Source organism: Hyla sarda, chromosome 3, assembly GCF_029499605.1.
Source record: "Hyla sarda isolate aHylSar1 chromosome 3, aHylSar1.hap1, whole genome shotgun sequence".
In the NCBI taxonomy this organism is placed as follows: domain Eukaryota; kingdom Metazoa; phylum Chordata; class Amphibia; order Anura; family Hylidae; genus Hyla; species Hyla sarda.
In genome coordinates, this window is record NC_079191.1 from 216715892 (window position 1) to 216742705 (window position 26814).

The following is a 26814-nucleotide window of genomic DNA, read 5'->3' on the forward strand; positions in this document are numbered from 1 at the left end:
GAATAGTCTTTGAGAGGAACACCATTTGACATACCTTTGAGTGGTCATCCCAGTTTTTTTTCTTTTACAGTATTTACATTTATCTACAATTATTGATAGATGTTTAACTTTAAAATGTGACAATACTCAAGTCTAATCTTCATAAAACAAGACAAGATACATAAGAAACCAAAAGGTACATGAAAGAATATAAAGTTTCACTTTTTTTAATTTCAAAAATTTGAAGCAAGATTTAAAACAGGCAAAAACCAGACAATGGTGTCATTAGTAATACAACTGAAATAATATTTAATGCCTCACTATTTTGTTCAAAATAAGAAGTTTTAAGAAAAGTACATTAAATTAAACCCTTAAACAATGAGCAATTAAATACAAATAAAAAAAGATCTTTAAGAAAATGAAGGACAAAAAGCAACTTTATTTTTTTTTTTTTTTTACGTATGTGGACAAACTGGTAAGAAAACACAAAGTGTTCCTTGATCTGACAGTCTATGTTTGCAAATATAAAGTCTTCCATGGTCTCTGATGCAACGCTTTGGGTTCTTTGCACTTTCATGTAAGATTCCAAGTCAACACACTTAGATTATTTCTTCCTAAAATGTGCATCAACGACTGTCAGTGTCAATGTCAGTGTGCAAAAAAAGTTGCTTTGTGTGTGAAAAGGTCCTTATTGCAAATATGTAGCATAAGAAGGTTCTTAGGCTTTCCCCTGTCTGAGATGAAATTTTTCTGCTTCATAGAAAATTCTCTTTCAGTTAACAACTCGTGGAATTTTAGGAGGAGGTGGAGGCATTAGTTCAGCGTCGGGATCAAGAGCATTTCTTCGTTTTTCCCCCTGATTCGCCCCTGTGCATCGATCAATTAATTCAAAGAGTATTTCCTTTGTTACTGGATACTGGATGCTGTTGCATACAGCTAAACAGAAAAAAGTATTTATTAGATATTAGTCATATTAGTATGACACAGAGGCAAAAGATCAATACTGGGGCTGTGAGTGCAGCTATATGTTCTGCAGGTGTCTCACTACAAATAGCTGTCTCAAAGAAGATTTAAAACATTTTAGGCCCCCATACAAACATTATGTCCCTGTCTCTGCCACCAGTATACAATCAAGAAACTGTCAAAAAGGTATTCTGACATATAACACAGCATGCCTACAGTGTGGTCCTAGGCTTTAACCCTTTAATGATCACATTTTGTCTTTTGTCAACAGGACAGAAGTAGCGACACAGGGGCTTGTGCCAAATAATGCGGGAGAAAAGCTGTTGTGTGACAGCAGGGCTCTTGTTCTAACTACCAGGAGCAGAAATGCCTCTGATCCTTGTAGCTTAACCCCTTACATGCTGAAGTTAAATTGTGATCAGAAATCACTTATGGCATATAAGTGGTTTCTGGGCATCTGTCACACTGCTGGGATGCGGATGGGTTTTCATGGCAGCGGGGGACCTATTGAAGGCCCTCAGGTATGCCATGTAGTTGTGCTTACTCTGCTGTGTCTCTGGCAGGGCCAGATAGATCAGCTTTATGTTGGCAATATATTACAGTGCATTACAGTAGTAGTGCACTGTATCATACAAGCGATTCAAATATTGCATGTCAAAGTCCCCTTTTGAACTAATAAAATGAGTACAAAAAATAAACATTTTCCCTTACATTTTTTTTACATAAAACCTGAAAAGTTAAAAAAAAATAAACATATTTGGAATTGCAATGTCTGAACACTGTAAAAATTAAGATAAAATGCTATACCAGAATTGCTTAATTTTGTTAATCTACCTAAAAAAAAAAAAATGAAATACCCAGGATGGTTCCAATAAAGTAGAAGTACAACCTGCCCCGCAAAAAAAACATCCCTCACATGTTTACAAACGAATAAAAAGAAATATGGCTCTTGAAAGGCAACAATATTAAGAAAATTGTTTGGTCATTAAATGGTTAAAGGGGTACTCAGGCAGAAATGTTTTAATTAATTTTTTTAAAGTTAACTGGTACCAGAAAGTTAAACAGATTTGTAAATTACTTCTGTTAAAAAATCTTAAGCCTTCCAGTACTTATTAGCTGCTGTATGCTCCACAGGAAGTTATATAGTTCTTTTCTGTCTGACCCCAGTGCTCTCTGCTGACACCTCTGTGCATGTCAAGAACTGTCCAGAGCAGGAGCAAATCCCCAAAGCAAACCTCTGTCAGCAGAGAGCACTGTGGTCAGACTGGAAAGAACAACTCAACTTCCTGTGGAGCATACAGCAGCTGATAAGTACTGGAAGGATTAAGATTTTTAATAGAAGTAATTTATAAATCTGTTTTACTTTCTGGCACCAGTTAATTCGAAAAAATATGTTTTCCATCGGAGTTCTCCTTTGATAATCCAAATGTAGCCTATATGTGACTAGGTCTCTTTTATGGGTCCATGCACACTACGGAAAATGATGTCAGCACTTCTGAGCTGACCAGAATTGGGGTTATTTTTTCCAAGAAATTTGCTGTAGAAACTAAACCCTGCAAATCAATGTCCCATTGACTAATGGGATTTTCTTGGCAGAATCCTCAGAAAGAAAGAACATGTTTCTTTTTTTGCTGGATTCTGGAACTGCTTTGGAAATTTCGTAGTGTGCACTGACTTATGATCACTTATTTTAACAATGCGTTCCTATTAGCCTCGGCTTATATTAGTGTTAAAGGGGTACTCTGGTGGAAAACTATAAGTAAATTACAAATCTCAGGGGAGTAGGTCAATAATCTACCTGGATTGCCCTTGCTACAAGGTGGAAAACTCAATAGATCAAAATGAAACTGGACAATGACTAATGATAAATTGACCAGTATTCTCACGGATTCTCTTAGGTTCTTCTCCTATTAATGTTTGCTCAGTCTCTTTACAGATGTAGGGTCCTATAACAACCTCCCTCCCCTTTTTGTCTGTCTTGTTTGTCTCCCCTCTTGTCTTTAAGCTTATCCTCTCCTGGTACCCCCAGGATTATAGTTCCCTCTTTATTCGATTTATGATAAATGCAGGACAATATTGGGAGGTTTTTCGGCCTCCACTTAGAATGTTATGCTAGCAGAAACATGAAAAACTGGGATGCTCAGGATATCTTTACAGGCTGATCGTCCCTGGACATTTGCTACTTTTGGAACCTTTCAGGAATGTGTGTTCTTTTTACATCCTAATAGTCCTTATTTGATTATTTTTCAGTAGCATATTTCTGTTCTTTGAAAAAAAAGGGATCCAACAAAGTTATTCTAATGTGAATTAAGAACTTTAGTTAAGAGTATATAATGACAAATTACATAAAAGAGTTACTTTGAAAAGTTTGAACCTTTCCTAATTGTTATAGATCAATGTTGAATAAAATTTGCATAGATGTAATGGGCAAGTGCTATACTTTCTCATCTGTATTGCTTTTCTTTATTAAGGCTCAAAAAGTTATGTCTCACATATACTTAAAGTGAACTTGTCATCCTATTAGTTCTGCTTTTCTCATAGGGCAGCAAAACATAGCATTAGAAATGCTGTTTTCAGCGGTCTGTTGCTTATGCTGCAATGGAAGGCAATTCTGGAGAACACTTAACAATTCAAACAGAGCTGCCAGTACTGCCAAAGAAGAGTCATGGTAATTTATTAGCTACTGCTGGCCCAGCCTGCAGATGATTGACAGATTTCTACGTATTACTATGCAAAGGCAGAAGTCTGTGGATCAAAGGTGAGGAGAGACCACTGAAAATAGCATCTGTCACAATAGTGTGTCTTTATTAAAAATGTTTTCAGCACGCTGCATATTTCCCATACACTGCAAGCTGTTCTGTCCCGCCAGAGTCACACCTGCATCCAGCCCCTCTATCCTCTCCCGGATGATCATCTAAGCAGATTTATGACCAATTGTGGTCTGGTCATAAATCAGCTTAGATGATTCAGGAGACTGGAGATGGAGCTGTCAGAATCATGGCTTCCATTGTGACTGGGGAAGAGCAGCATGCAATGTATACATGCAGAGTGTAGAAGAAAATCAGGACAACATTTTTTAATAAAGACTTACAGGGAAATGTTTTAACACCAAAATAGGCACAGTGCAATAATGTAAAAAAAATATGCATACAGAGGTCCATTTAATGTGCAGACAAGGGCTAAATATTAAAAGAGAAAGTGGTTTGTGTAGTAAATGGTCAGGGTTGTAATGACGATGCCACTAAACATTGGTCTTCTGTAAAGGGTAAAGTTACTGTTGTTGTTCCTCAGAAAGAAATTGTACTTACCCAAAGCTGTGCTGTAGGCATTTGGAAAGCTTTTATCAACCCTTTGCCGCATGAAGACCCAGCAATTGTTCTCAAACTTGCACTCTATAATTTTATTATCATACTGTTTTAAGTCTCTTGTCACCTGTTCAGAAAAGATGAGAAAGAATGTACTCTCAAATGAAAAATCACCATTATAGTTCTATGTGCTCTGCAGCCTCTTAAGTTGTCAAAAGTAAAAATAACAGAACTAAAGATGCAAGGGCACAACAGCCTCAAGGTCTGAAGTTATCAAAGAAAGAGGGCATGTAAAAGCTCAGAAATGAATAAGCCTATGGCTGCACGCTTGATGGCCATTACTTTAACTGGACGTGATTTGGGATTTAGAGAAAGGCTACAGATTATATTTTACATATTCCGTTTACACTTAACTGGTTTACGACAATCTATGGTTTGCTAGACAGGATAAAAGCAGAACTCTGCTCCTCTATATAATTGTCTAAAAATAGAAAGGAGATTATGCAGTTGTTGCATCTGACCATAGCAATGATTCAGTATTATTAACTATCTATGTATACTTCAATGGCAGTCATTAGCAAGGGAGAGCAATTCTGGAGAAAAAGCTAGAATCTGCCTATGCAGTGACCCATATGTATCTTCCTGTTTCCTCTAGGAAAAGTCATAGGAGTAGTGTTCACCACTATAATAAGAAACAAATTATCCTCAGACATAAGATATTTGTTCCTTAGAAAATAATCAGTACTTTTCTAAAACTTTTACACAATAATAATCTTTTTCAATAGATGTCTATTACAAGGTTAACAGTTGTACATTTAGGCTATTTAAGAGGATCAAATATTCGTACAACTAAAAGTTCACATGCTTGGATATTACATTCAAAGTGAACATTTAACATGTTACACTGCATTTATCCCCCCCAAACATTATTAGCTGTATACCTATAAATGCTCTACTGCATATACCAATACAACATGACTACATCTGGGATTAACTCCTAAAAAAATAAAAATAAACACCTAACACCAAGCACACATACTGAAAAAGTATAGTCAACTATTAACATCATTTTGTATCATAATCCAAAGAAACAATAAGGCAGGGCGGCGTCCGTTGCTGCCGTGGCGCTGTGTCTGCGGGCGGGTGCGTCCCATAGACTGGTTTGAGTGGCATTGGGGCCGCTCTGCCAGTGGGTCACTTTCCCCCCGTGGGCACTGGTGTCGCGGCGGTGGTGGTCGCCGCCCAGTGCTACGCCATTTTATGCTAGGGACGTTAGGGACCCACTCTGAATAGGTGGCCTTGACGTGGCGAGTAGGCTTGTACTTTTTGATCAAAAATGTATACTAACAACCTGTTAGTTTTTGATATTATGCTGAGAAGCAATCAGATCATTATGCAAGACTGTAGATGTGCACCATGTCTGTTTTCTACCCGAATTCACACTGTGATTTCTATCCTTCCCTTTTTTTTTTTTTTTTTGAACATGTGCTGCACTCTTCCCCACCCCCTCAGCCCAACCCTATATAGGTGGTAATTAGCCACACAAGGGTCATTTCTTTCCTAGCAGCCTCCCAGTCTGACTGGGAGAGCATGGTAAGTGAGCCATTACACCTTGTTCACACTGGTGTGGTGCAGGGCGGCGTCCGTTGCTGCCGTGGCGCTGTGTCTGCGGGTGGGTGCGGCCCATAGACTGGTTTGAGTGGCATTGGGGCCGCTCTGCCAGTGGGTCGCTTTCCCCCCGTGGGCACTGGTGTCGCGGCGGTGGTGGTCGCCGCCCAGTGCTACGCCATTTTATGCTAGGGACGTTAGGGACCCATTCTAAATAGGTGGCCTTGACGTGGCGAGTGGGCTTGTACTTTTTGATCAAAAATGTATACTAACAACCTGTTAGTTTTTGATATTATTCTGAGAAGCAATCAGATCATTATGCAAGATTGTAGATGTGCACCATGTCTGTTTTCTACCCGAATTCAAACAATAAGGACAATTTATCAAACCTTGTTGGTCAGTTGCCCATAGCAACCAGATTCCAGCTTTTATTTTGATGTGTCCTTTTAACAAAATAAAAAAAACTGGAATCTGATTGTGGCATTTAACTTGTAGATTAAACACTACCTCACACTGGACAGAATAGAAACTGATTGGTTTAAATAAACTAGGGGGCATTTATCAAAATCTGTGCAGAGGAAAAATGGTGCTGTTGCTTTTTGTTATGTCTCCATAGGGGACTATACATAGCAATCCTTAGAATGATATCACTGTTCAGGCAATGCACTGTTCAGTAATATTGGCAAGCTAATGCTCTGGTCTGCTATAGAAGGCAGAGCAGCAGATCAATGGAGCCGCTGGGTGGCAGATGAGGGGACCTCTGGCGGCCATCTTGACTTATGAAAATTGTGCGATTTCTCTGCGGGTGGTCCCATCAGATGATTACAGCATCTGAAGGGTTAATGGCAGGCATCAGCATGATAGCTAATGACCTCCGTTACCAGCGGGTCCCTGGCTGCTGAATAAAGTTAAAGCAGCTCCTGTTATCTTTTGATATACAGAATGTAAATGTATGTCCTGGTGAATTAAGTGCCAGCACACCAGGACATACATTTACGTCCATTGTCCTTAAAGGGGTACTCCGGGGGAAAAAAAAAAAATCATATCAACTGGCTCCAGAAATGTATACAGATTTGTAACTTACTACAATTATAAAATCTTAACCCTTCCAGTACTTATCAGCTGCTGTATACTACAGAGCAAGTTGTGTAGTTCTTTTCAGTCTGACCACATTGCTCTCTGCTGACACCTAAGTCCGTGTCAGGAACTGTCCAGAGTAATAGGAAATCCCCATACCAAACCTGTCCTGCTCTAGACAATTCCTGGCATGGACAGAGGTGTCAGCAGAGAGCACTGTAGTCAGACTGAAAATAACTCAACTTCCTGTGGAGCATACAGCAGCTAAGTACTGGAAGGATTAAGATTTTTTTAATAGAAGTAATTTACAAATCTGTTGATTTGAAAAAAAATGTTTACCACTGGAGTACCCCTTTAAGGGGTTAAGTATCAGAAGTTTTACTGCTGCCCCTTGAAATAGCAAAACCTAACAACATGGCCCCAGAGTAAAATAGACAGTGCAACTAATATAAAAGGTTCACAACGGACAATACAATCAGTAAACAAGAAAACTTCATAAATTTAGAATACTTTCTGGCTGCATGGTTAATAATTTCATACTTTACATCTGAAACCCATTTTTTGAACAATGAAGCTTATCAGGCCTAGCAGGCTTCATTTGCTTATCACATGTTTAAGCCAATTAGAAACACAATGGATTCGCTACAATTCTAAATTATATAGGCCATGTGTGCCTGCCCTTTCAAATGAAATGCATTGTAAATGGTTTCTTTCAGAGATTTTTTTTTTAGTCATGAGAGGACAAGAATGGGTTATCTTGCTATTATAGAGAGAGATCAATGATATCTACAAGAATATCTTCCATTAGCTTCAGTTCACAACCAGGGTGAAATCCTCATGGAATTTGTACATTCTGTGCGATTATTTATTTACTATATTTTATACATTTCTGACATTTGATGCAGCACTATTGCTATATCGTCTTTCATACCCCTGTGGAGTTTCTTGCAAAATCAAAATCTAGCAGAGTCAAAGTTGTCAAAAGAACACAGTTTGACAGTGAGCATCATCACTTTAATCATCTCGGTCTCTATATACCCGCCACTGAGTTATGATGTCACACTAAAAGATACTGATAAATTACAATTTTATCTCTGCTACATGTCTACATTTTCACATGCACACCCACTATGGATAACTTCACACACAAACTAGTATTCAAGCAAAGCAGTACCCTGGCCTTGTACTGAGGAGGGAACCCCAAACAACCTTTACATCTCTTTCATTCCTGTGGACCACCTAAAAGGTTAACAATGTTCCTAAATGCTGTTTAGAGTTATATGAGGGGTGAAGTTTTTAAAATAGGGTGATTTACAAGGTTAAATCCACTTCAGAAATAGTTTTTTTTCAATTGATTTTAGAAATTGTCACGAAAATTTGCTGCTAAATTTCTAAGCCTTCTAACATCCTAAAAAGTTACATTTACTAAATGATATGAACATAAAAATAGAACTATTGGAAACATGAATTTTAATTTGAATTTTTTCATATTTTATGCTTCGTGGCGGTTTTCACTAATTATTGCTGGAGGTTTCAACCAAAATTTACCACCAACATGAAATATAATGTGTCGGGAAAAACAATATCTGAATCACTTAGATAAATGAAACCATTACAAATTATTACCCCTTCATGTGTTTTGGGAGTGCCGGTTGCTTTCTTCATTTTGGATAGAAGTTTACTCCTGCTTTCTTTCTCCTTCCCCTTTTTGACATACAGATCTAGTACCGTTCCTACTTGTTACACCAGGTTATAGTGCGGGTGAACAGGAGACTGATGCGCGGTTTCGGACTGCTTTACCTACCTTTACTACATAGCATTTTAAAATGTAGGAAAAAGTGTATGTAAAGGAGTCCTAAAGGGAAGTCTACAAGGCATTAAGTGATAGGTAAAATCAAGCATATGTGCTTTGTTATTTTATTATGCAGCAATCACTCCCAGACCCTATAGCACAATATTGTTGGCTCATAGACCTATGATATGTAAAATCTGATCATAGCTCCTGCAGACCTGGAGTAGAAGAAGAGAAGATTGTGACAAAACTAACATCAGGCAGAAAGCAATGTGACAAGTCTTTTATTTCAATTGATAAAGTATTCAAATACTTCCATTTGGTGTCATTCTGCATGGGTGAGTCTGTTTATCTGCTAAGTTTATTTTAGAAGAATCCAGGAAGGAAGAGAAGTGCGTTAACAACCAGATTCAGCTGTTTATGACATTGGTTAATCCATTGTACACCAAATATAAGAGCACTAAGTGATTTCTTTTATACTCACGGGAGGAGATGAGTGCTTGTTGTTTTTGGAACTGTTGCCCTTCCTATACAAATGTGTGAGTAAGCATGTAGATCATTTTTTTTATTATTATTATTATTATAATAAAATAAAAATACTGGACTTCTATAACAGAAGATTAATCTCAATTTCCAACCTACTGCAAAAGGAAAGAGATTATCTCAGAAATTACTTTAACTTAAATGGGTTGTTTGGGCAGGAAGACTTTTTGTGTATTTTACTGGGAAAATAGTAAGAAGGCATACTTACCTGGTCTGCTCCCCCGCCACTGACAGTTTTCCAAGCCTTCAGTCCACGCTGTGGTCCTCTTATTTCAAGTTCCTGTGACATGGTGTGTGAACAGAAACTGCCCACTCAGCCAATCACTATGCTGAGGGGCAGCTCCTTTCTGCATGGACTTAACGCTCCGGAACATGTAGCAGCAGGGAAGTGGGCCAGGTATGCCTGTTATTTCCCTGCAGCCCTAACAACATATTCAAAAACCCTCCCTGCCTCTACAACTACTTTAATTCTAGACATAACATCCCAATGGTGTCCTGCTTCTATCCTCCTGGGATTTTCCTTCTTACACTTAACATCCTAGTCCCTTGTCAATTTTTTTTTTTTTACTTTACTCCCAGGCCACAAAGTCAACATAGTGTGTCCTTATTCTGGCAAATCTGTTGTCCATGTTATACTTTCTACATTATTTACTGCATATTCTTAAAAACACAGTAAATACAAGTAATACACTATCATATACAGCGCTAAACAAAATTTGTGCTATAAAAGCATCAGAGAAACCATTTTTACAGAAACCAAGATTGATGTATACCTAAAACCGTACATGAGACTAAAGTTGCCTGTAACTCCCAGTTTTGGTAAAATTCTCTGCGAATCTCATATACATGGGGCCTCATGACTATCCTCTGATGTAAGATGGCAGGGGGAAAAGAAAACAGGTGTTCTGGATTTATCAAAACCTGTGTAGAGGAAGAGTTGTGGAGTTGTTTATAGTAACACAATCAGATTGCTTATTTTATTTTAAAGAAGCCACCTGATTTCGCACGCGATCTTGCACGCGGCACCCCGTTTATAATCAGTCCCCGGAGCGTGTTCGCTCCGGGTCTGATTACCTGCGACCACAGGTAGGGCTGGGCGGTATATCGGTTCATACCGGATACCGTTTTTTTTTCTCCGACGGTATGAATTTTGCCCCATACCGCTATACCGGTGGGGCCCCTCCCCCCACCCATAAATGAATTACAGAGCCAACAGCTCCGCTCCGTCAGGGGAGAGCAGGATGAGACTCCTCATCCCCGCTCCCCCTGCAGTTTCAGGCCGGCTCCTCTCTGCAATCAGAGCCAGGGGAAATCACAGAAACTGCATCCCCTGGCTCTGATGTTTCCCGGAGCCGGCTCCCTGCTCCCGTCCACCTCTCTTCGCCTACTTCAGGGAGTGTTCATAACAAGCGCCCGCTCCCCTTGGTCCTGCGGCGTAAGGCAGAGCATTGCGCCGCATTTCTTCTAGTTCCGACGCCCTCTCCTGAGGCCCCTAGTGCACGCCGCAGGACCGAAGAGAGCGAGCGCTTCAGGGGCGGACAGACCGCCTGTGAGGGGGCCCGCTGATCTTTGAAAGAGCGGCGGGCCCCCTCACACAACGCACGCGAGCTGTGCCGCTGCTGCTCACTGTTCTAAAGTGGCCGTGGCGCATAATAGCGCAGTGGGAACTTTGGATCAATATTTCAAATTTCCTCCTGGCGGAAGCGTCAGCATCCTGCGCTGAACGCTTCCGCCAGAGAGGATCCTGTGTCTGGGCGGGAAGCGCCCACGTTACTACACTGATGACAGGGGCACTTCCCCCCCCAGGAGGAGAGGGGGGGGGGGGGTTAATGGAAGCAGAGGGGGTAATGGAATAAGGGGCAGGATAGGATAAATGAAAGGATCAGGGGGGTTAATGGGTGCAGGGGGGTAATGGAAGCAGGGGGGTTAATGGAATGAGGGACAGGATGGGGTTAATGGGTGTAGGGGGGTTAATGGGTGCAGGGGGGTGAATGGAAAGAGGGGAAGGATGGGGTGAATGGAGAGATTTTCACTGCCCTGACTCCTCATTCCCTGTAGTGCAGAGCTGTGATAGCGTTGTACTGTATACTCCCCCACTGCTGTCTATTTCCCCAACCAGTGTGCCTCCAGCTGTTGCAAAACTACAACTCCCAGCATGCCCAGACATTCGCAGGCTGTCCAGGCATGCTGGGAGTTGTAGTTTTGCTACAGCTGGAGGCACACTGGTTGGGGAAACCCTGATATTCTGACACTTTAACAAGCCCCCCTCGCCGAAATACCGTTAAATACTGTGATACCACGATAATTTAAAAAAATACAGTGATACACATTTTTGGTCATAACGCCCAGCTCTAACCACAGGGCCGATGGCGTGTGATGTCACGCTCCGCCCCTCATTGCAAGCCTATGGGAGGGGGCGTAATTGCTGTCACGCCCCCTCCCATAGGCTTGCATTGAGGGGCGGAGCGTGACGTCACACGGGGGCAGAGCCGTGACGTCACGTGTCGGCCCTGTGCGAACACGCTCCGGGGACTGATTATAAACGGGGTGCCGCGTGCAAGATCAAGGGGGGTCCCCAGCGGCGGGACTCCCGCGATCAGGCATCTTTATCCCCTATCCTTTGGTTGGGGGATAAGATGTCTAAGCACCGGAGAACCCCTTTAAGGTGGACAGATACCTAAAGTTGATCTGCATTCACCAGACAACACTTTTATTTCACTTTTGCAAGATTTATGAAATGTCTTCCCTTCACTTAGAAAAAATAAGCATTCATCTAACTGCATGGTAGACATTAAATATTAAAGCAATTTATTCACTTAATGATGTAGAATGCAAACATCATATTTCTTCATGCCACTTTTTTCTGTGCTCCCTAAGCTTCTTGTTGTCTTTTGCCAGCACAGAGAATTAAAATGGGATCAAAGTCTGGCTCAGTGATGCATCTTTTATTTCTCAATTAACTGTAAAATCTTTAAAACTGCCTCCTGTTCTAACATTTAAGCAGGTTTTGGTGCCTAGCCGATAAAAGAAAAGGCTGGTTCCACTTTGACTGGTAGGCACTGGACACGAATTTTCCAACATGACCAAATCTAAGCCTGGTCAGCATTAACCAGTATAAATATTTGTTGTGCTGCCAGCTTAGCATATGCAGATTTGATGAAGATGAATGTATAAGGGATCTGCATAAACAGAATACAATTATTATGGTACTAAATAAGAGAATTTGAATTTTCCACTTGACACATTTGCAGGGTAATGGTTAGGAATCTGTCTGCCTGCAGCCCAGTAATTTTTTTTTCCGGGGCCACTTATAAAGCCAGAGATTATCATATCAAGTATTATATACATTAATTTATTAACCTGCACATATAGTAATTTAAAATGTACATCAGATCTCTAGACATCCTAAATAAATCACCGTAATCTGCTCACGTATTAGGTTGTTAGGTCAAATCAATGTCCTCTTATGAAACATAAGTCCTCTTACAGGTTACTAAACTAATCCAGCATGACTACTGCTCCATCAACAACTACTTATGCAACTATTTGTGCACTTGTCATGCAGAAAAAAAAAATCACTTAAACATGTAGCTGTAAAGGTGCACAACAAGTGGTTTTGACATAATGCAAAGTTGGATAACATACCGGTATTTATATAGACATAAACTAGAACTATTCCGGATACTGAAAGTGTACCTGTCATTATAAAACAAAACACATACTCCCCAAAGCACTCTTCCAAATAGTTAAAGGGCCTCCTTCCATAGACATGAATAGAGGGGGCATGTCGTCTGTGGTCATCAGTCATCCGGCATGGAGCGGATTTCACTCCGTGCACCGGATGACTGGGGTGCCTCAGCGGAGATTGCAGGGGGTCCCAGCAGCGCGATCAAACATCTTATCCCGTATCCTTTGTATAGGGGATAAGATGTTTAGCAGCGGAGTACCCCTTTAAGTGTTTTTTTTTTTCTTATTGGGCCCAGCAACATGAAAAAAAAATGTAGGTGTACTATATACTTCTAATGTATCCCATGTATTTTACATGCAAGACCTGGAGTATCTTGCATACATAGATAAACATCTGGACAATAGGTAACTTTAACGCACTATTCTGTTAAAGTGCTCTGAGAATGAGTTAAAAAAGTAAACAAGGCATTACCTTATCCTTTGCTCTATGAAATCAGTTGTCAGAATAAAGTGTGAATTTCCAGACACATGTAGTGTATCTCAATTTATTAAAATGTTACCTAGCCACACCAAGATTTCCTGGAAGCACCTTAATAACAAGCTCAGGCTGTTTGATAAATCCGGAGAATCTAAAGACTGTCTATTTGTTGGCTTATGAAAAGAAAAATGGCACTTGGTCAATGAAGCTTCACTTTAAAATCATGCAGGTAAAATGTAACCCAACAGGAAAAAGACATCAAATTTTTTTTCTTTCTGATGTGTTTCCACCCTACCCTACTGTAAAAAGGCTTATAAAGTACAATTGACCATCATATAGCCAATCAACAGACAGACAACAGACTTAAAAGGGCCACTGTCATTTGAAAAAACTTTTGACATATCCTAGCGACATGTCAAAAGTTAGGATCGGCTGAGGTCTGGGAGAAATTCACCCCTCAGCTCTTTCGCTCTTGCCTCATGTAGACCTCCCCTTCGATCAACATTTCAGACCTACACCATAGAGGGGAACAAGCAGGGAGAAATTTGCCCTCTGCTCATTCGCTCTTGACTCACTCAGACATGTCAAAAGTTTTTCTATATGACAGGTACTCTTTAACCCCTTAACGTCGAGCGCCGTAAATGTATGGCGCTGCTAAGTGTCACTTCGCGCACAGCGCTGTACAATTATGGCGCTGCGTTTCTTGATCACTGCATCTCCCTTATTGGCCATCGCCATGATTCACCGATCAAATCTGACCAGCGAATCACTGCTTTTCTGGGCTGATCCGATCATCCTAAAGGACAGGAGCGAGGTGGCAGGGGTGCCACCTCCTCCTATCCCCTGCGATTGGCCGATCAGTGGCGAATCGCAGGGCAGGGGTTCAAAGTCCAGATCTTCGCTCTGGAAGTCCGGGCAGAGCAGGGCAAAGATGGCGGCGGCGGTTACCGGTGGGACAGCGGCAGACAGCGGGGGACCAGTGGCAGGGAGGACCGGCGGCAGCAGAATGCAGCAGTGAAAATCTGGTAAGTGATCTTCACTGCTGCATAGTTTCACAACTACAACTCCCAGCATGCCCAGATAGCCAAAGGCTGCCTGGGCATGCTGGGAGTTGTAGTTTTGCAACAACTGGAGGCACACTGGTTGGGAAACACTGTCTGTTTCCTAACTCAGTGTTACCCAACCTGTGTGCCTCCAGCTGTTGCAAAACTACAACTCCCAGCATGCATTGACAGACCATGCATGCTGGGAGTTGTAGTTTTGAAACAGCTGGAGGTACACTGGTGCGGAAACACTGCGGTAGTCTGTTACCTAACTTAGTTTTTCCCAACCAGTGTGCTGTACTCCCAGCTGGAGGCAACTCCCAGCATGCAAGGTCTGTCAGTGCATGCTGGGAGTTGTAGTTTTGCAACAGTTGAAGGTTAGCCCCCCCCCTAACACTAACACAAAATAATGGGTAAAACACTACATATACACCCCCTTACACTGCCTCATACAACAGTGTTTCCAAAACGGAGCCTCCAGCTGTTGCAAAAGAACCCTCAGTATTGCCGGACAGCCATTGACTGTTCAGGCATGCTGGGAGTTTTGCAACAGCTGGAGGCACCCTGTTTGGGGAACACTGCCGTGTCTGTCCCTATGCAAATCCCTAATTCAGGCCTCAAATGCACATGGCGCTCTCTCACTTCGGAGCCCTGTGGTATTTCAAGGCCACATATGGGGTATTTCCGTACTCGAGAGCAATTGCCTCACACATTTTGGGGGGCTTTTTCTCCTTTTACCCGGTATGAAAAGGTAAAGTTGGGGTCTACACCAGCATGTTAGTGTAAAAAAATGTAAAAATTTACACTAATATGCTGGTGTTGCCCCATACTTTTCATTTTTACAAGAGGTAAAAGGAAAAAAAAATAAAACATTTGTAGAGTAATTTCTCCTGAGTACTGAAATACGGTACCCCATATGTGGCTGTAAAGTGCTCTGCGGGCGCACAACAAGGCTCAGGAGTGAGAGCGCACTACGTACATTTGAGGTCTAAATTGGTGATTTGCACAGGGGTGACTGATAGTTACAGCTGTTCTGACATAAATGCAAAAAAAATTCACCCACGTGACCCCATTTTGCAAACTTCACCCCTCACGGAACGTAACAAGGGGTATAGTGAGCCTTAACTCCCCAGAGGTGTTTGACAAATTTGAACGTGAAAATGAAAAATCAGATTTTTTTCCACTAAAATGCTGGTGTTACCCCAAAGTTTTTATTTTCACAAGGGGTAATAGGAGAAAAAGCCCCCCAAATTTTGTAACACCATTTCTTCTGAGTATATAAATACCCCATAAGTGGATGTAAAGTGCTCTGCTGGCCAACTACAGGGCTCAGAAGAGAAGGAGCGCCATTGGGCTTTTTGAGAGAGAATTAGGCTGGAATTGAAGGCCATGTGTGTTTACAAAGCCCCCATGGTGCCAGAACAGCGTAACCCCCCACATGCGACCCCATTTTGGAAACTACCCCCCTCATGGAATGTAATAAGGGGTACAGTGAGCATTTACACCCCACAGGTGTCTGACAGATTTTTGGAACAGTGGTCCGTAAAAATGAATAACATAATTTTTCATCTGTACAGCCCACTGTACAAAAAATCTGTCAAATGCCAGTGGGGTGTAAATACTCACTGCACGCCTTATTAAATTCTGTGAGGGGTGTAGTTTCCAAAATGGGGTCACATGTGGGGGGGGGGGGAGGTCCACTGTTCTGGTACCATGGGGGCTTTGTAAATGCACATGGCCCCTCGACTTCTATTCCAACCAAATTCTCTTTCCAAAAGCCCAATGGCGCTCCTCCTCTTCTGAGCATTGTAGTTCACCAGCAGAGCACTTTACATACGCATATGGGGTATTTCCATACTCAGAAGAAATTGTGTTACAAATTTTGGGGGGGGGGGGGGGGGGGCTTTTTCTCCTATTACATTGGGATAATAGCAGCATTTTAGTTAAAAAAATAAAAATTTTCATTCTCACGTCCAACTTTAGCGAAAATTCGTCAATCACCTGTGGGGTGCTAAGGCTCAATATACCCCTTGTTACGTTCGTTGAGGGGTGTTGTTTCCAAAATAGTATGCCATGTATTTTTTTTGCTGTTATGGCACCATGTGGGTTTCCTAAATGTGACATGCCCCGCAAAAACCATTTCAGCAACATTTACTCTCCAAAATCCCATTGATAGGTTTTCTATGGGGATTTGCTCCTACTCTGGACAGTTCCTAAAATGGACAGAGGTGTAAAAAGTTAGCACTGTGCACTGTCAGGCAGAAAGAACTTCCTGTGGATCATACAGCAGCTGATAAGTAGGATTACAGACAGAGTAGGAGAAGGATTAAGGTGTTTTAATTGAAGTAAATAATAAATCTGTTTAACTTTCTGGCACCAGTTGATTAAAAAAATGTTTTCCCCAGTGGAGTATCCCTTTAAGGCAGAATCAATAATTCAGCACTGAGAACCTGACCAATCAAACCTTTTGACATGTCTGCCTGCATGACATTTGACTTTTTTTTAAAGTAATGATAGTAACCTTAGTAAGAGAGTGTAAGATTTTGTTTTTATCAGATAGAGCTATGGTACATATTGTATTTTTTTTTTAACTCTTTTTTTTTTTTTTGGGGGGGGGGGGGGGGGGGGGGGTGCAAGAACCAATAGTGCACTTTAGATGGGATTGTTGAGCAGTTTATATATGCTAATTTGCATTTCTATACAAACTACCAGAATCTCATTTACTACCATATCATTTAATTTAACCCCTTAAGGACACATGACGTACAGGAACGTCATGTGTCCGCTCCCGATCTATTACGCGGGGCCACGGCGCGCGGCATTGATCGCAGTGCCGCGCACTATTAACCCTTTAGACGCGGCGTTCAAAGTTGAACGCCGCGTCTAAAGTGAAAGTGTGCCGGTAAGCTCAGTGGGCTGTTCTGGATAACAGTGGCGAAATCGCGGCATCCCAAACAGCTTACAGGACAGCAGGAGGGTCCCTACCTGCCTCCTCACTGTCTGATCGCCGAATGACTGCTCAGTGCCTGAGATCCAGGCATGAGCAGTCAAGCGGCAGAATCATCGACCACTGGTTTCCTATGAGAAACCACTGATCAATGTAAAAGATCAGTGTGTGCAGTGTTATAGGTCATTATGGGAGCTATAACACTGCAAAAAAGTTTAAAAAAAAGTGAATAAAGATCATTTAACCCCTCCCCTATTAAAAGTTTGAATCACCCCTCTTTTCCCATAAAAAAAAACCACAGTGTAAATAAAAATATATGGTATCGCCGTGTGTGGAAATGTCCGAATTATAAAAATATATCGTTAATTAAACCGCACGGTCAATGGCGTATGCGCAAAAAAATTCCAAAGTCCAAAATAGTGCATTTTTGGTCACTTTTTATATCATGAAAAAATGAATAAAAAGCGATCAATAAGTATTATCAATGCAAAAATGGTACCGTTAAAAACTTCAGATAACGGCACCAAAAATGAGCCCTCATACCGCCCATTACGCAGAAAAATAAAGTTATAGGGGTCAGAAGATGACAATTTTAAATGTATTAATTTTCCTGCATGAAGTTATGATTTTTTCCAGAAGTACAACAAAATCAAACCTATATAAGTAGGGTATCATTTTAATCGTATGAACCTACAGAATAAAGATAAGGTGTCACTTTTACCGAAAAATGGACTACATAGAAACGGAAGCCCCCAAAACTTACAAAACAGCGTTTTTTTTTTTTCAATTTTGTCTCACAATGAATTTTTTTTCCGTTTCACCATAGATTTTTGGGCAAAATGACTGACGTCATTACAAAGTAGAATTGGTGACGCAAAAAATAAGCAATCATATGGATTTTTAGGTGCAAAATTGAAAGAGTTATGATTTTTTAAAGGCAAGGTGCAAAAAACGAAAATGCAAAAACGGAAAAAACCCCGGTCCTTAAGGGGTTAAGAATGTATAATGGACATAGATCTGTTTAAATAAGACTGATTGGGGCAGAGGGCATACATATATATGAAAAGTGCTTATTTCAGTTTTAAGCACATTTTTATGATGCCAATTCATTCTTGACAAACTGCACTCATTAGATCCCAGATTTAATTAAGTATCAAATGGGTAGTGAGCAATGTCAGGAACACAGAAATGAATTCCTGCACTTAAACCTTAGATCACTTGCTATAAAAACCATCAATACATTTTACCTTTGACTTTTGACCTACTTAATGACAGAAAATGCCTGTGATCAATCCGTATTTTGGCTGTGACGGCAATTAGGTTACCTAATAAATACTGTTTAGTGTGAATGTAATTTGCAATTGTAAGTCAATCCAGTCTTGGCTGGTATGCCTTTTAAGGCTCTTTATGAATCCCAATGTTGCCTTTTGATAAGAATTTAAATTGCATACACACCATCTGTCTGTAATGTAATCTCCGGTGTAAGATATCAGCAGACTGACTATAATTGCAAAGCCACTTAACAAACTTTATGGTACTCTCTAAACCTGGAAAGCATCTCTCCTGAACAGGGTCTCTTCTGAAGTTAGAGTAAAATATACAACTACACAGAGCTCATTTGCAGCTAGAACTCATGAAAGTTGGGAATTCTCCCAGTGCTGTGTTCGGTGTTGTTGCCAAACCCTATCAATTAAAAGAAAACAAAATGTAGATAGAAGAAAATAAAAACCATAACTCTTTAAAAGCTAAAAGAATGCCTGACACAATAAAGTCAAGTGCTGTTAGCAATATGTAAAAGAAATGCTGCAAAACAGTAAGTAACAAGTAGATAAAGAAACATGTTTAGCTTTCTGAAAAAAATATTAGTAAGTTTACAGATAATATTGGCAAAAATTAAATTAAAAAAAAAGTTGAATAATAAAGTAGGACCAGAAGCTATCTGCAGAATAGGGGTAACTGACCTCCATACCACCTAGGCAGGTGGGCACTCCCTGCCTGCTCAACTGTTTCTGTAATTCCCATAGAAAACAACAAAGAAAGACACAGGAACACCTCAACATTCACCCCCCCCATAACTCTTACAGGGAATCAATACATAAGAGACATTTATGTCATATCCCGGCAATATTTCATAAATATCTATGAGGAAAACTAATGGTATAAGCCCATTTTTGCTTTTTTGTTATTTATCTCCACATTTTAAGATACATAACTCTTAATTTTCCATCCTCGGAGCCATATGAGGGTGTTTTTTCTTTGAAACAAAACTTTTTATTGACAGAGAACATAAGGAAAAAACTATCAAATTCAAGTTTCCTTTAAATTAACTAAAAATAGAAAATGTAAGAATATAAATACAACAAACTCCTTTATGTTTATAACTTTCTTAATAACCATGTTTATCACTTCCTGCAGCAATAAAATATATGGTGTTAAATATTTGTGTAACATAGAGAGATTATTACAGGTTTGGCAGCAGACCTGTGTAATTGTGTTCAGTAAATCACACTAGAGGATTGAAGTCTAGCAGGAGGCAAGTATTCTTCTAGCTACTTTACAATCCTACTTTAAGAACCAAGAAGCTGAAAATCAACCACTGAGAACATAGGTATTATTTTGTGACAGAGATGAAAATGATCTGTGACATAAATCCCTACATATAAATACATCTGGGTAAAGACTAGACTAGCAGATAAGACTAATAAAACAGGAAAATGTATGCTTTAAGAAGCTTTCCAGTAAAATATTCAGATAACTGCACTGCTATGGAACACATTGTGAAAAGACGGACCCCAAATGCACAGCTCTAACTCAAACCCCAAGCCTTTTTTCAGCCTTTCTTAAAGGGGTTATCCACCATAATGTGATTTTAGTATGTACCTGGCAAACAGTAATGGGCATGCTTAGGAAGGATCTTGTCTTGGGGCTAAATGGCTATGTTGTGAGTCCACTGTAACACTGTGGCTAGCTTTTTGTGAACTTTTATTTCCTGTTTGACTGTTCTTTTTTTTTACTACAAATCCCACAATTCTATTCTCCTCCTTTCTACACATCAGCCACCCTACCCATTGAAACATAAATGAGCTGCAGACCTGTGGTTTTCAATCAGGGTGCCTCCAGCTGTTGCATTAGTTGCAGATTGATCCCTCCACCCATTGAAGCAGACAGGCTCCCTGTCATCAGCTGACTAGTGAGTCAGGTCTCGGCCGCATTGCAAGCTGGGAAAATTCCGAGACAACAGTCATTTTGTATACTGGTAAAAATAAATGTGAGGTGAAAATCACAGAAGAATTGTGAGAAAACCATCAAACACAGGTACAGACACTATATTATGAACTACACTAACTTTACAGCTCCTGTAGCATAGTCAAATAAAAAAAAATCCCGGAATACCCCTTTAACCTAATGTAGGAATAAGTACAGTGGGGATCAAAAGTTTGGGCACCCCAGGTAAAATTTTTTATTAATGTGCATAAAGAAGCCAAGGAAAGATGGAAAAATATCCAAAAGGCATCAAGTTACAGATTAGACTTGCTTATAGTATGTCAAAAAAAAGTTAGATTTTATTTCCATCATTTACACTTTCAAAATAACAGAAAACAAAAAAATGGTGTCTGCAAAAGTTTGGCACCCTGCAGAGTTAATGTCTTGTACTGCCCCCTTTGGCAAGTATCACAGCTTGTAAACGCTTTTTGTAGCCAGCCAAGAGTCTTTCAATTCTTGTTTGAGATATCTTTTCCCATTCTTCCTTACAAAAGTCTTCCAGTTCTTTGAGATTTCTGGGCTGTCTGTCACGCACTGCTCTTTTAAGGTCTATCCATAGATTTTCAATTATGTTGAGGTCACGAGAGTGTGAAGGCCATGGCAAAACCTTCAGTTTACGCCTCTTGATGTAATCCCCCATGGATTTCGAGGTGTGTTTAGGATCATTATCCATTTGTAGAAGCCATCCTCTCTTTAACTTTAGCTTTTTCACAGATGGCATCAAGTTAGCATCCAAAATTTGCTGAAATGTTATTGAATCCAATTTCCCTTCTACTTGTGAGATGTTCCCTGTGCCACTAGCTGCAATACAACCCCAAAGCATGATTGATCCACCCCCATGCTTAACAGTTGGACAGAGGTTCTTTTCATTAAATTCTGTTCCCCTTCTTCTTCAAACGTACCTTTGCTCATTCCGGCCAAAAAGTTCAATTTTAACCTCATCGGTCCACAGAACTTGTTTCCAAAATGCATCAGGCTTGTCTATATGTTCATTTGCAAAGTTCAAACGCTGATTTTTGTGGTGAGGACGTAGAAGAGGTTTTCTTCTGATGACTCTTCCATGAAGACCATATTTGTACAAGTATCTCTTTATAGTGGAATAGTGTACCACAACTCCAGTGTCTGCCAGATCTTACTGGAGGGATTGTGCAGTCAAACGTGGGTTTTGAATGGTTTTTCTCACAATCCTGCGAGCTGTTCTGTCTGATATTTTTCTTGGTCTTCCAGATCTTGCTTTAACTTCCACTGTTCCTTCAACTATTTTCAGTTTTCTAGACAACTGCTTAGAAGAACCCATGGTGTTGATTGTTGGGGCAAGGTCAGAAAAGTCTGGGCATTTAAAACCTTTGAGATTGACATCACCTGGTCTTCCCAGATGATGAATGAGAACAATCCATGACAAAGGCAGGTCTCAGCTTTGCAAAGGGGGCAGTGCATGCTATAAATTCTGCAGGGTGCCCAAACTTTTGCAGATGCCATTTATTGTTTTCTGTTATTTTGAAAGTGTAAATGATGGAAATAAAATCTAACTTTTGTTGACATATTATAAGAATGTCTAATCTGTAATTTGATGCCTTTTGGAGATTTTTCCATCTTTCCTTGGCTTCTTTATGCACATGAATTCAAATTTTTACCTGCGGTGCCCAAACTTTTGATCCCTACTGTAAATATCTGTACTCACATACTTGAGTCTTATAACCAGATGGCATATGAGCAGACAGTGTCCGATTTTGGAAATCTCTATTAGTAGTTATGTGAATGCCGCAAGACTTCAATATCCTAGTGTGACCAGGAGTAGAGCACTGAGGTATTTTCACATTATGCACAGGGTGCACCACAAACTAGGAAACAAGCAGTAGGGAAAAGGCGGGGCCCAGGCCCGTTACATGACTGAGCTCAGCCTATCACCAGTCAGGACATAGCTGCAGCCGGCGATAAGCTGATCGCGATATGACGCGCCGGGCTCCAGGATGCTGATGAAAGACTGGCCCAGAAGAAAGAAAAGCAATATCGGTGCACTGGGTGAGTGGTGGAAGGTGAGTTAAACTTTGTTATTTAACTTTTTGCCTCGCAAGCACAATGGAACGATAAAAGGAGCACTCCTTTAAGAATTTTAAATAGACCTAATTTACAAATATGTATAACTTTCTAGCATCAGTTTATTAAAGAACAATTTTTCCTCTGGAGTACCACTTAAAAGGTAAATGTGTTGAGACATGGCTTTGGTTGGCAGGCAGTTATTATTTTACAATTTATTTTTTTTACTTTTGGGGTATTTATTTCTTTTTGCATTTTTCCCCATTACTTATTTTCTTTATTACTTGAGGTGCCAAATGCCAGCATTAAAGGGGTACTCCCATGGAAAACTTTTTTTTTTCTTTAAATCAACTAGTGCCAGGAAGTTAAACAGATTTGTAAATCACTTAAATCACTATAAAAAAAAAATCTTAATCCTTCCAGTACTTTTTAGGAGCTGTATGCTAAAGACAAATCCAAAAAAGAAATGCATTTCCTCTGACATGACCACAGCGCTCCACAGTGCTCTCTGTTGACCTCTGCTGTCCATTTTAGGAACTGTCCAGAGCAGGAGAAAATCCCCATAGCAAACATATGCTGCTCTGGACAGTTCCTAAAATAGACAGCAGAGGTCAGCAGAGAACACTGTGGCCATGACATCAGAGGAAATGCATTTCTTTTTTGGATTTCTCTTTAGTAAACAGCCCCAAAAAAGTACTGGAAGGATTAGGATTTTTTAATAGAAGTGATTTACAAATCTGTTTAACTTTCTGGCACCAGTTGATTTAAAAAAAAAAAAAGTTTTCCACGGAAGTACCCCTTTAAAGGATAAAACAGTCCAGATAAGTATGACTGTCAGGGATTGTGCTTATTCCAGTTAGATCCAGCATGTTCCTGTGAGATCATCCTGTGGCACTGCAAACATAACGCTTATATAAGCAGTGTGTATAGAGTGATCAGGGAGCCACAGTGTTCTCTACTGGGTAAATAGCAGTCTCTGACTGGCTCCTAAATGATCTCCCCATGTAGAGGTTATTCTAGAGCTCTGTAAAATCATGGTACTAGAACACAGCTGATTAATGAGCACCATAAAAATGGCTCTTTATGGTCATTAAGGGGTTAAAAAAGGAAACACAGGTAAAGGAATCCTAGTGATGAACAGCTAAGGGATATTTTCATATGTGTATTTTTTTCACAACAACAGAATTAAAAAGTGTATGCCACCTCCTGTCAAAGCAATTGAATATGCTGATAATATTAATTAATTACAAACACAAATATGAGAGAAAGCACCAACGCACAGTAAAAGAGATGGAGGAGGACTGTGTTTGTTGGCTTACTTCCTAGAATGTAATCCAGAATAGTCAGCAACTGTGTAGGTAGTTAATTCTACTCTGTAAGAATGCATAAATCCACTATCATAAAAATAATAATCGCTATCTCCTGGAATGTGAAATGGTCACACGTAGTATGTCTGAAAGGTTACAGGATCTGTTGGCCAATGATGATGTGCCATTTACAAACAGACATCCAGATCATCAGTCTGGGCCTAGTTAAGAGGTAGTGTTAGAGCAGTATACACAAAGGAGATGACGTGTAGGTCAGCTAAATTTGTGAAGACAGCGAGCTAGGGGAATGTCATCCATTGCTCATGTGCATGTAACATAACATTACTCAGACATTAACTAATGCAATTACTCCATTTCAAGATAAATAAAGGAACTGAGCAATAAGCAGCATCTAATAATGTGCCAGCTGTTTGAAACATGCATAGCTTCCTAGCATGTGGCTGGAACAGTTAATATATGTATCTTAATTAAGTATAATGATGTTAAAAGAATAATTAACTACAGCCATATGATTAACTATTCCCATAAGACTATAACTGAGATCCATCTACATCATAAACTAGGACTCTACAGGAAGAACGGTAAAGCATCACAGAACTGAAGCAAAGGGCTAATGAAGGCTAATCCGTTGATTTAGAATGCAAATTAGTGCTACATCCTCATTTCCCTGCACATAAAAATAAAGTATACATATATCAAGTAATATAATTAACTGAAGGCTATTAAAAGGACACAGTCCTGCACATCCAGACATAGACTATGACAATGTCAGGCTACTGCATTTACATTACTAAATGAAAACAATGAAACTCAGGCCACTGTGAAAAATACAGTAACCCTGCCCTTATTACAGGCAGCAGAATGTAATCCTGTGGACTGTGAAAATGTGGAGAAGAATGCAAAGTATTCTCCTTGTAAAGTATCCTAACATTATATAGAAGCTTTTTTAAAGGGGAACTGCGGTGCTTAGACATCTTATCCCCTATCCAAAGGATAGGGGACAAGATGCCTGATCATGGGAGTTCCGCCGCTGGGGAGCCCCGTGATCTTGCACGCGGCACCCCGTTTATAATCTGTCCCTGATTACCGGCAACCACAGGGCCGACGATGTGTGACGTCGCGCTCCGCCCCTCAATGCAAGCCTATGGGAGGGGGCATGACAGCAATCACGCCCCCTCCCACAGGCTTGCATTGAGAGGCAGAGCGTAACATCACATGGGGGCGGAGAGTGACGTCACATGGGGGCGGAGGCGTGATGTCACACGCAGTCGGCCCTGTGGTCGCCGGTAATCAGACCCGGAGCGAACACGCTCCGGGGACTGATTATAAACGGGGTGCCGCATGCAAGATCACGAGGGTCCCCAGCGGCGGAACTCCCGTGATCAGGCATCTTATTCCCTATCCTTTGGATAGGGGATAAGATGTCTAAGCGCCGGAGTACCCCTTTAATGCCTGTTACTAGGGTGTCAGGCTTACTTGAAGGTCTATCTTTCAAACGGTGGCATTATTGACCAGTCTGAAACTGCTCCCTGACATTTAAGTTCCCCCTGACCAAAAGTAATTTCCACCATTTTATATGTAACAATTACACGGATTACACTGCATGCTGCTCTCTGGCCACTTAGGAGCTAAGTCTGCTTGACTCACCTGCCTGTGTTAGGCTAAATTCCCACTGGGGTTTTTTTCCACCAGAAAAATGCCACAGCTTTTTCCTGCGTTTTAGTGTTTTTTCAGAGAATTGCATTTTTGAGCATTTGGCAGTTTTCCCTGGTGCTTTTTAATAATTTTGCTGGGTACAAAAAAATAAATAAAAAAAGGCAGTGGTACTCACGGAATGTAGTGATAGGTAGCAAATTCCATATGTAGAAAAACAACAAATTTTATGTGTAAGATGAGAAGGTTTTTTGCAAGCGGATCCTATTTCCCCAGCTTAGACCTCGGGAGGCTCGGTCCCACCCAGGGTTCCATCGATCATTCATATTTTCCTACATGTAGCTCTTAGATGCCTATTTCACTCCTGGATATCCCCTACACCTCCTGACATTCCGTTTCTAATTTCACAACTGAAGGTTTACTGTGGGATCGACAGACTACATACAGAATACCATAAGGCCACAGGCACTAAGAAATTCTTCACGAAATGGAAATCTTTTATAGTCACACACTATACAGAATCTGAAATCAGGGACTTTATCCACCCGTTCCACTGGACGGAATGGTACAATTTGGAATCACTGCAGAATACCCTGGGTGCCCTACGCCTCCCTGATTAACCTACTGTAGTACTTTCCAGGTCTTGTTCTACCGGTATTGTATAGATCGTGGACACACTACCATGTATCGGTTCGCTCCACAGCATTGGACTGTATGGACTGGGGGTGGGACGGGACTATGTACTTGTTAGTGGCATGTGCCTCTCTGATACTGTGGCTTGGTTGGGGATTTAATGTTTTCTAATGATGCTCTGCATAGCGCTAGAATGATTGTGCTTGTTGTTTTCTTTACTGTTATTTTCAGAAAATGTTTAATAAAAATATATTTAAAAAAATGCGGAGGGGAGAAAATTATATGTTCTGAAATGTGAATGTGATATTAATGAAAATGAATGGATGAGGAATGAATGGTGTGTTTGCTTTATGTTCTTAATGCAAAATTCTGCATTTTCGTTCATATAGGTTGTGTTTTTTATTTATACATTTAGTAAATGTATTTATTTATAAATGTTATTTTATATTTTCAATTATTCTTTGATTTAAAATGTAT

At 40.4% G+C, this 26814-nt stretch overlaps 1 protein-coding gene across 3 annotated transcripts in view; it reads right to left on the reverse strand.

Annotated features, from left to right (window-relative positions):
- Positions 1 to 216: 216 nt before the first annotated feature.
- The window catches only part of RNGTT (RNA guanylyltransferase and 5'-phosphatase), a 502134-nt gene continuing 475536 nt past the window's right edge, over positions 217 to 26814 (reverse strand). For 2 of the 3 annotated variants that reach the window (XM_056566087.1, XM_056566088.1), the window contains 2 exons: positions 4251 to 4374; positions 217 to 915 (listed from right to left, as the gene is read on the reverse strand). In XM_056566087.1, coding sequence (XP_056422062.1) covers positions 752 to 915; positions 4251 to 4374 — 288 coding nt within the window. In that variant the 3' untranslated portion in view covers positions 217 to 751. The remainder of the gene's footprint in view (positions 916 to 4250; positions 4375 to 26814) is intronic. The other variant, XM_056566086.1, reaches the window with a different exon arrangement.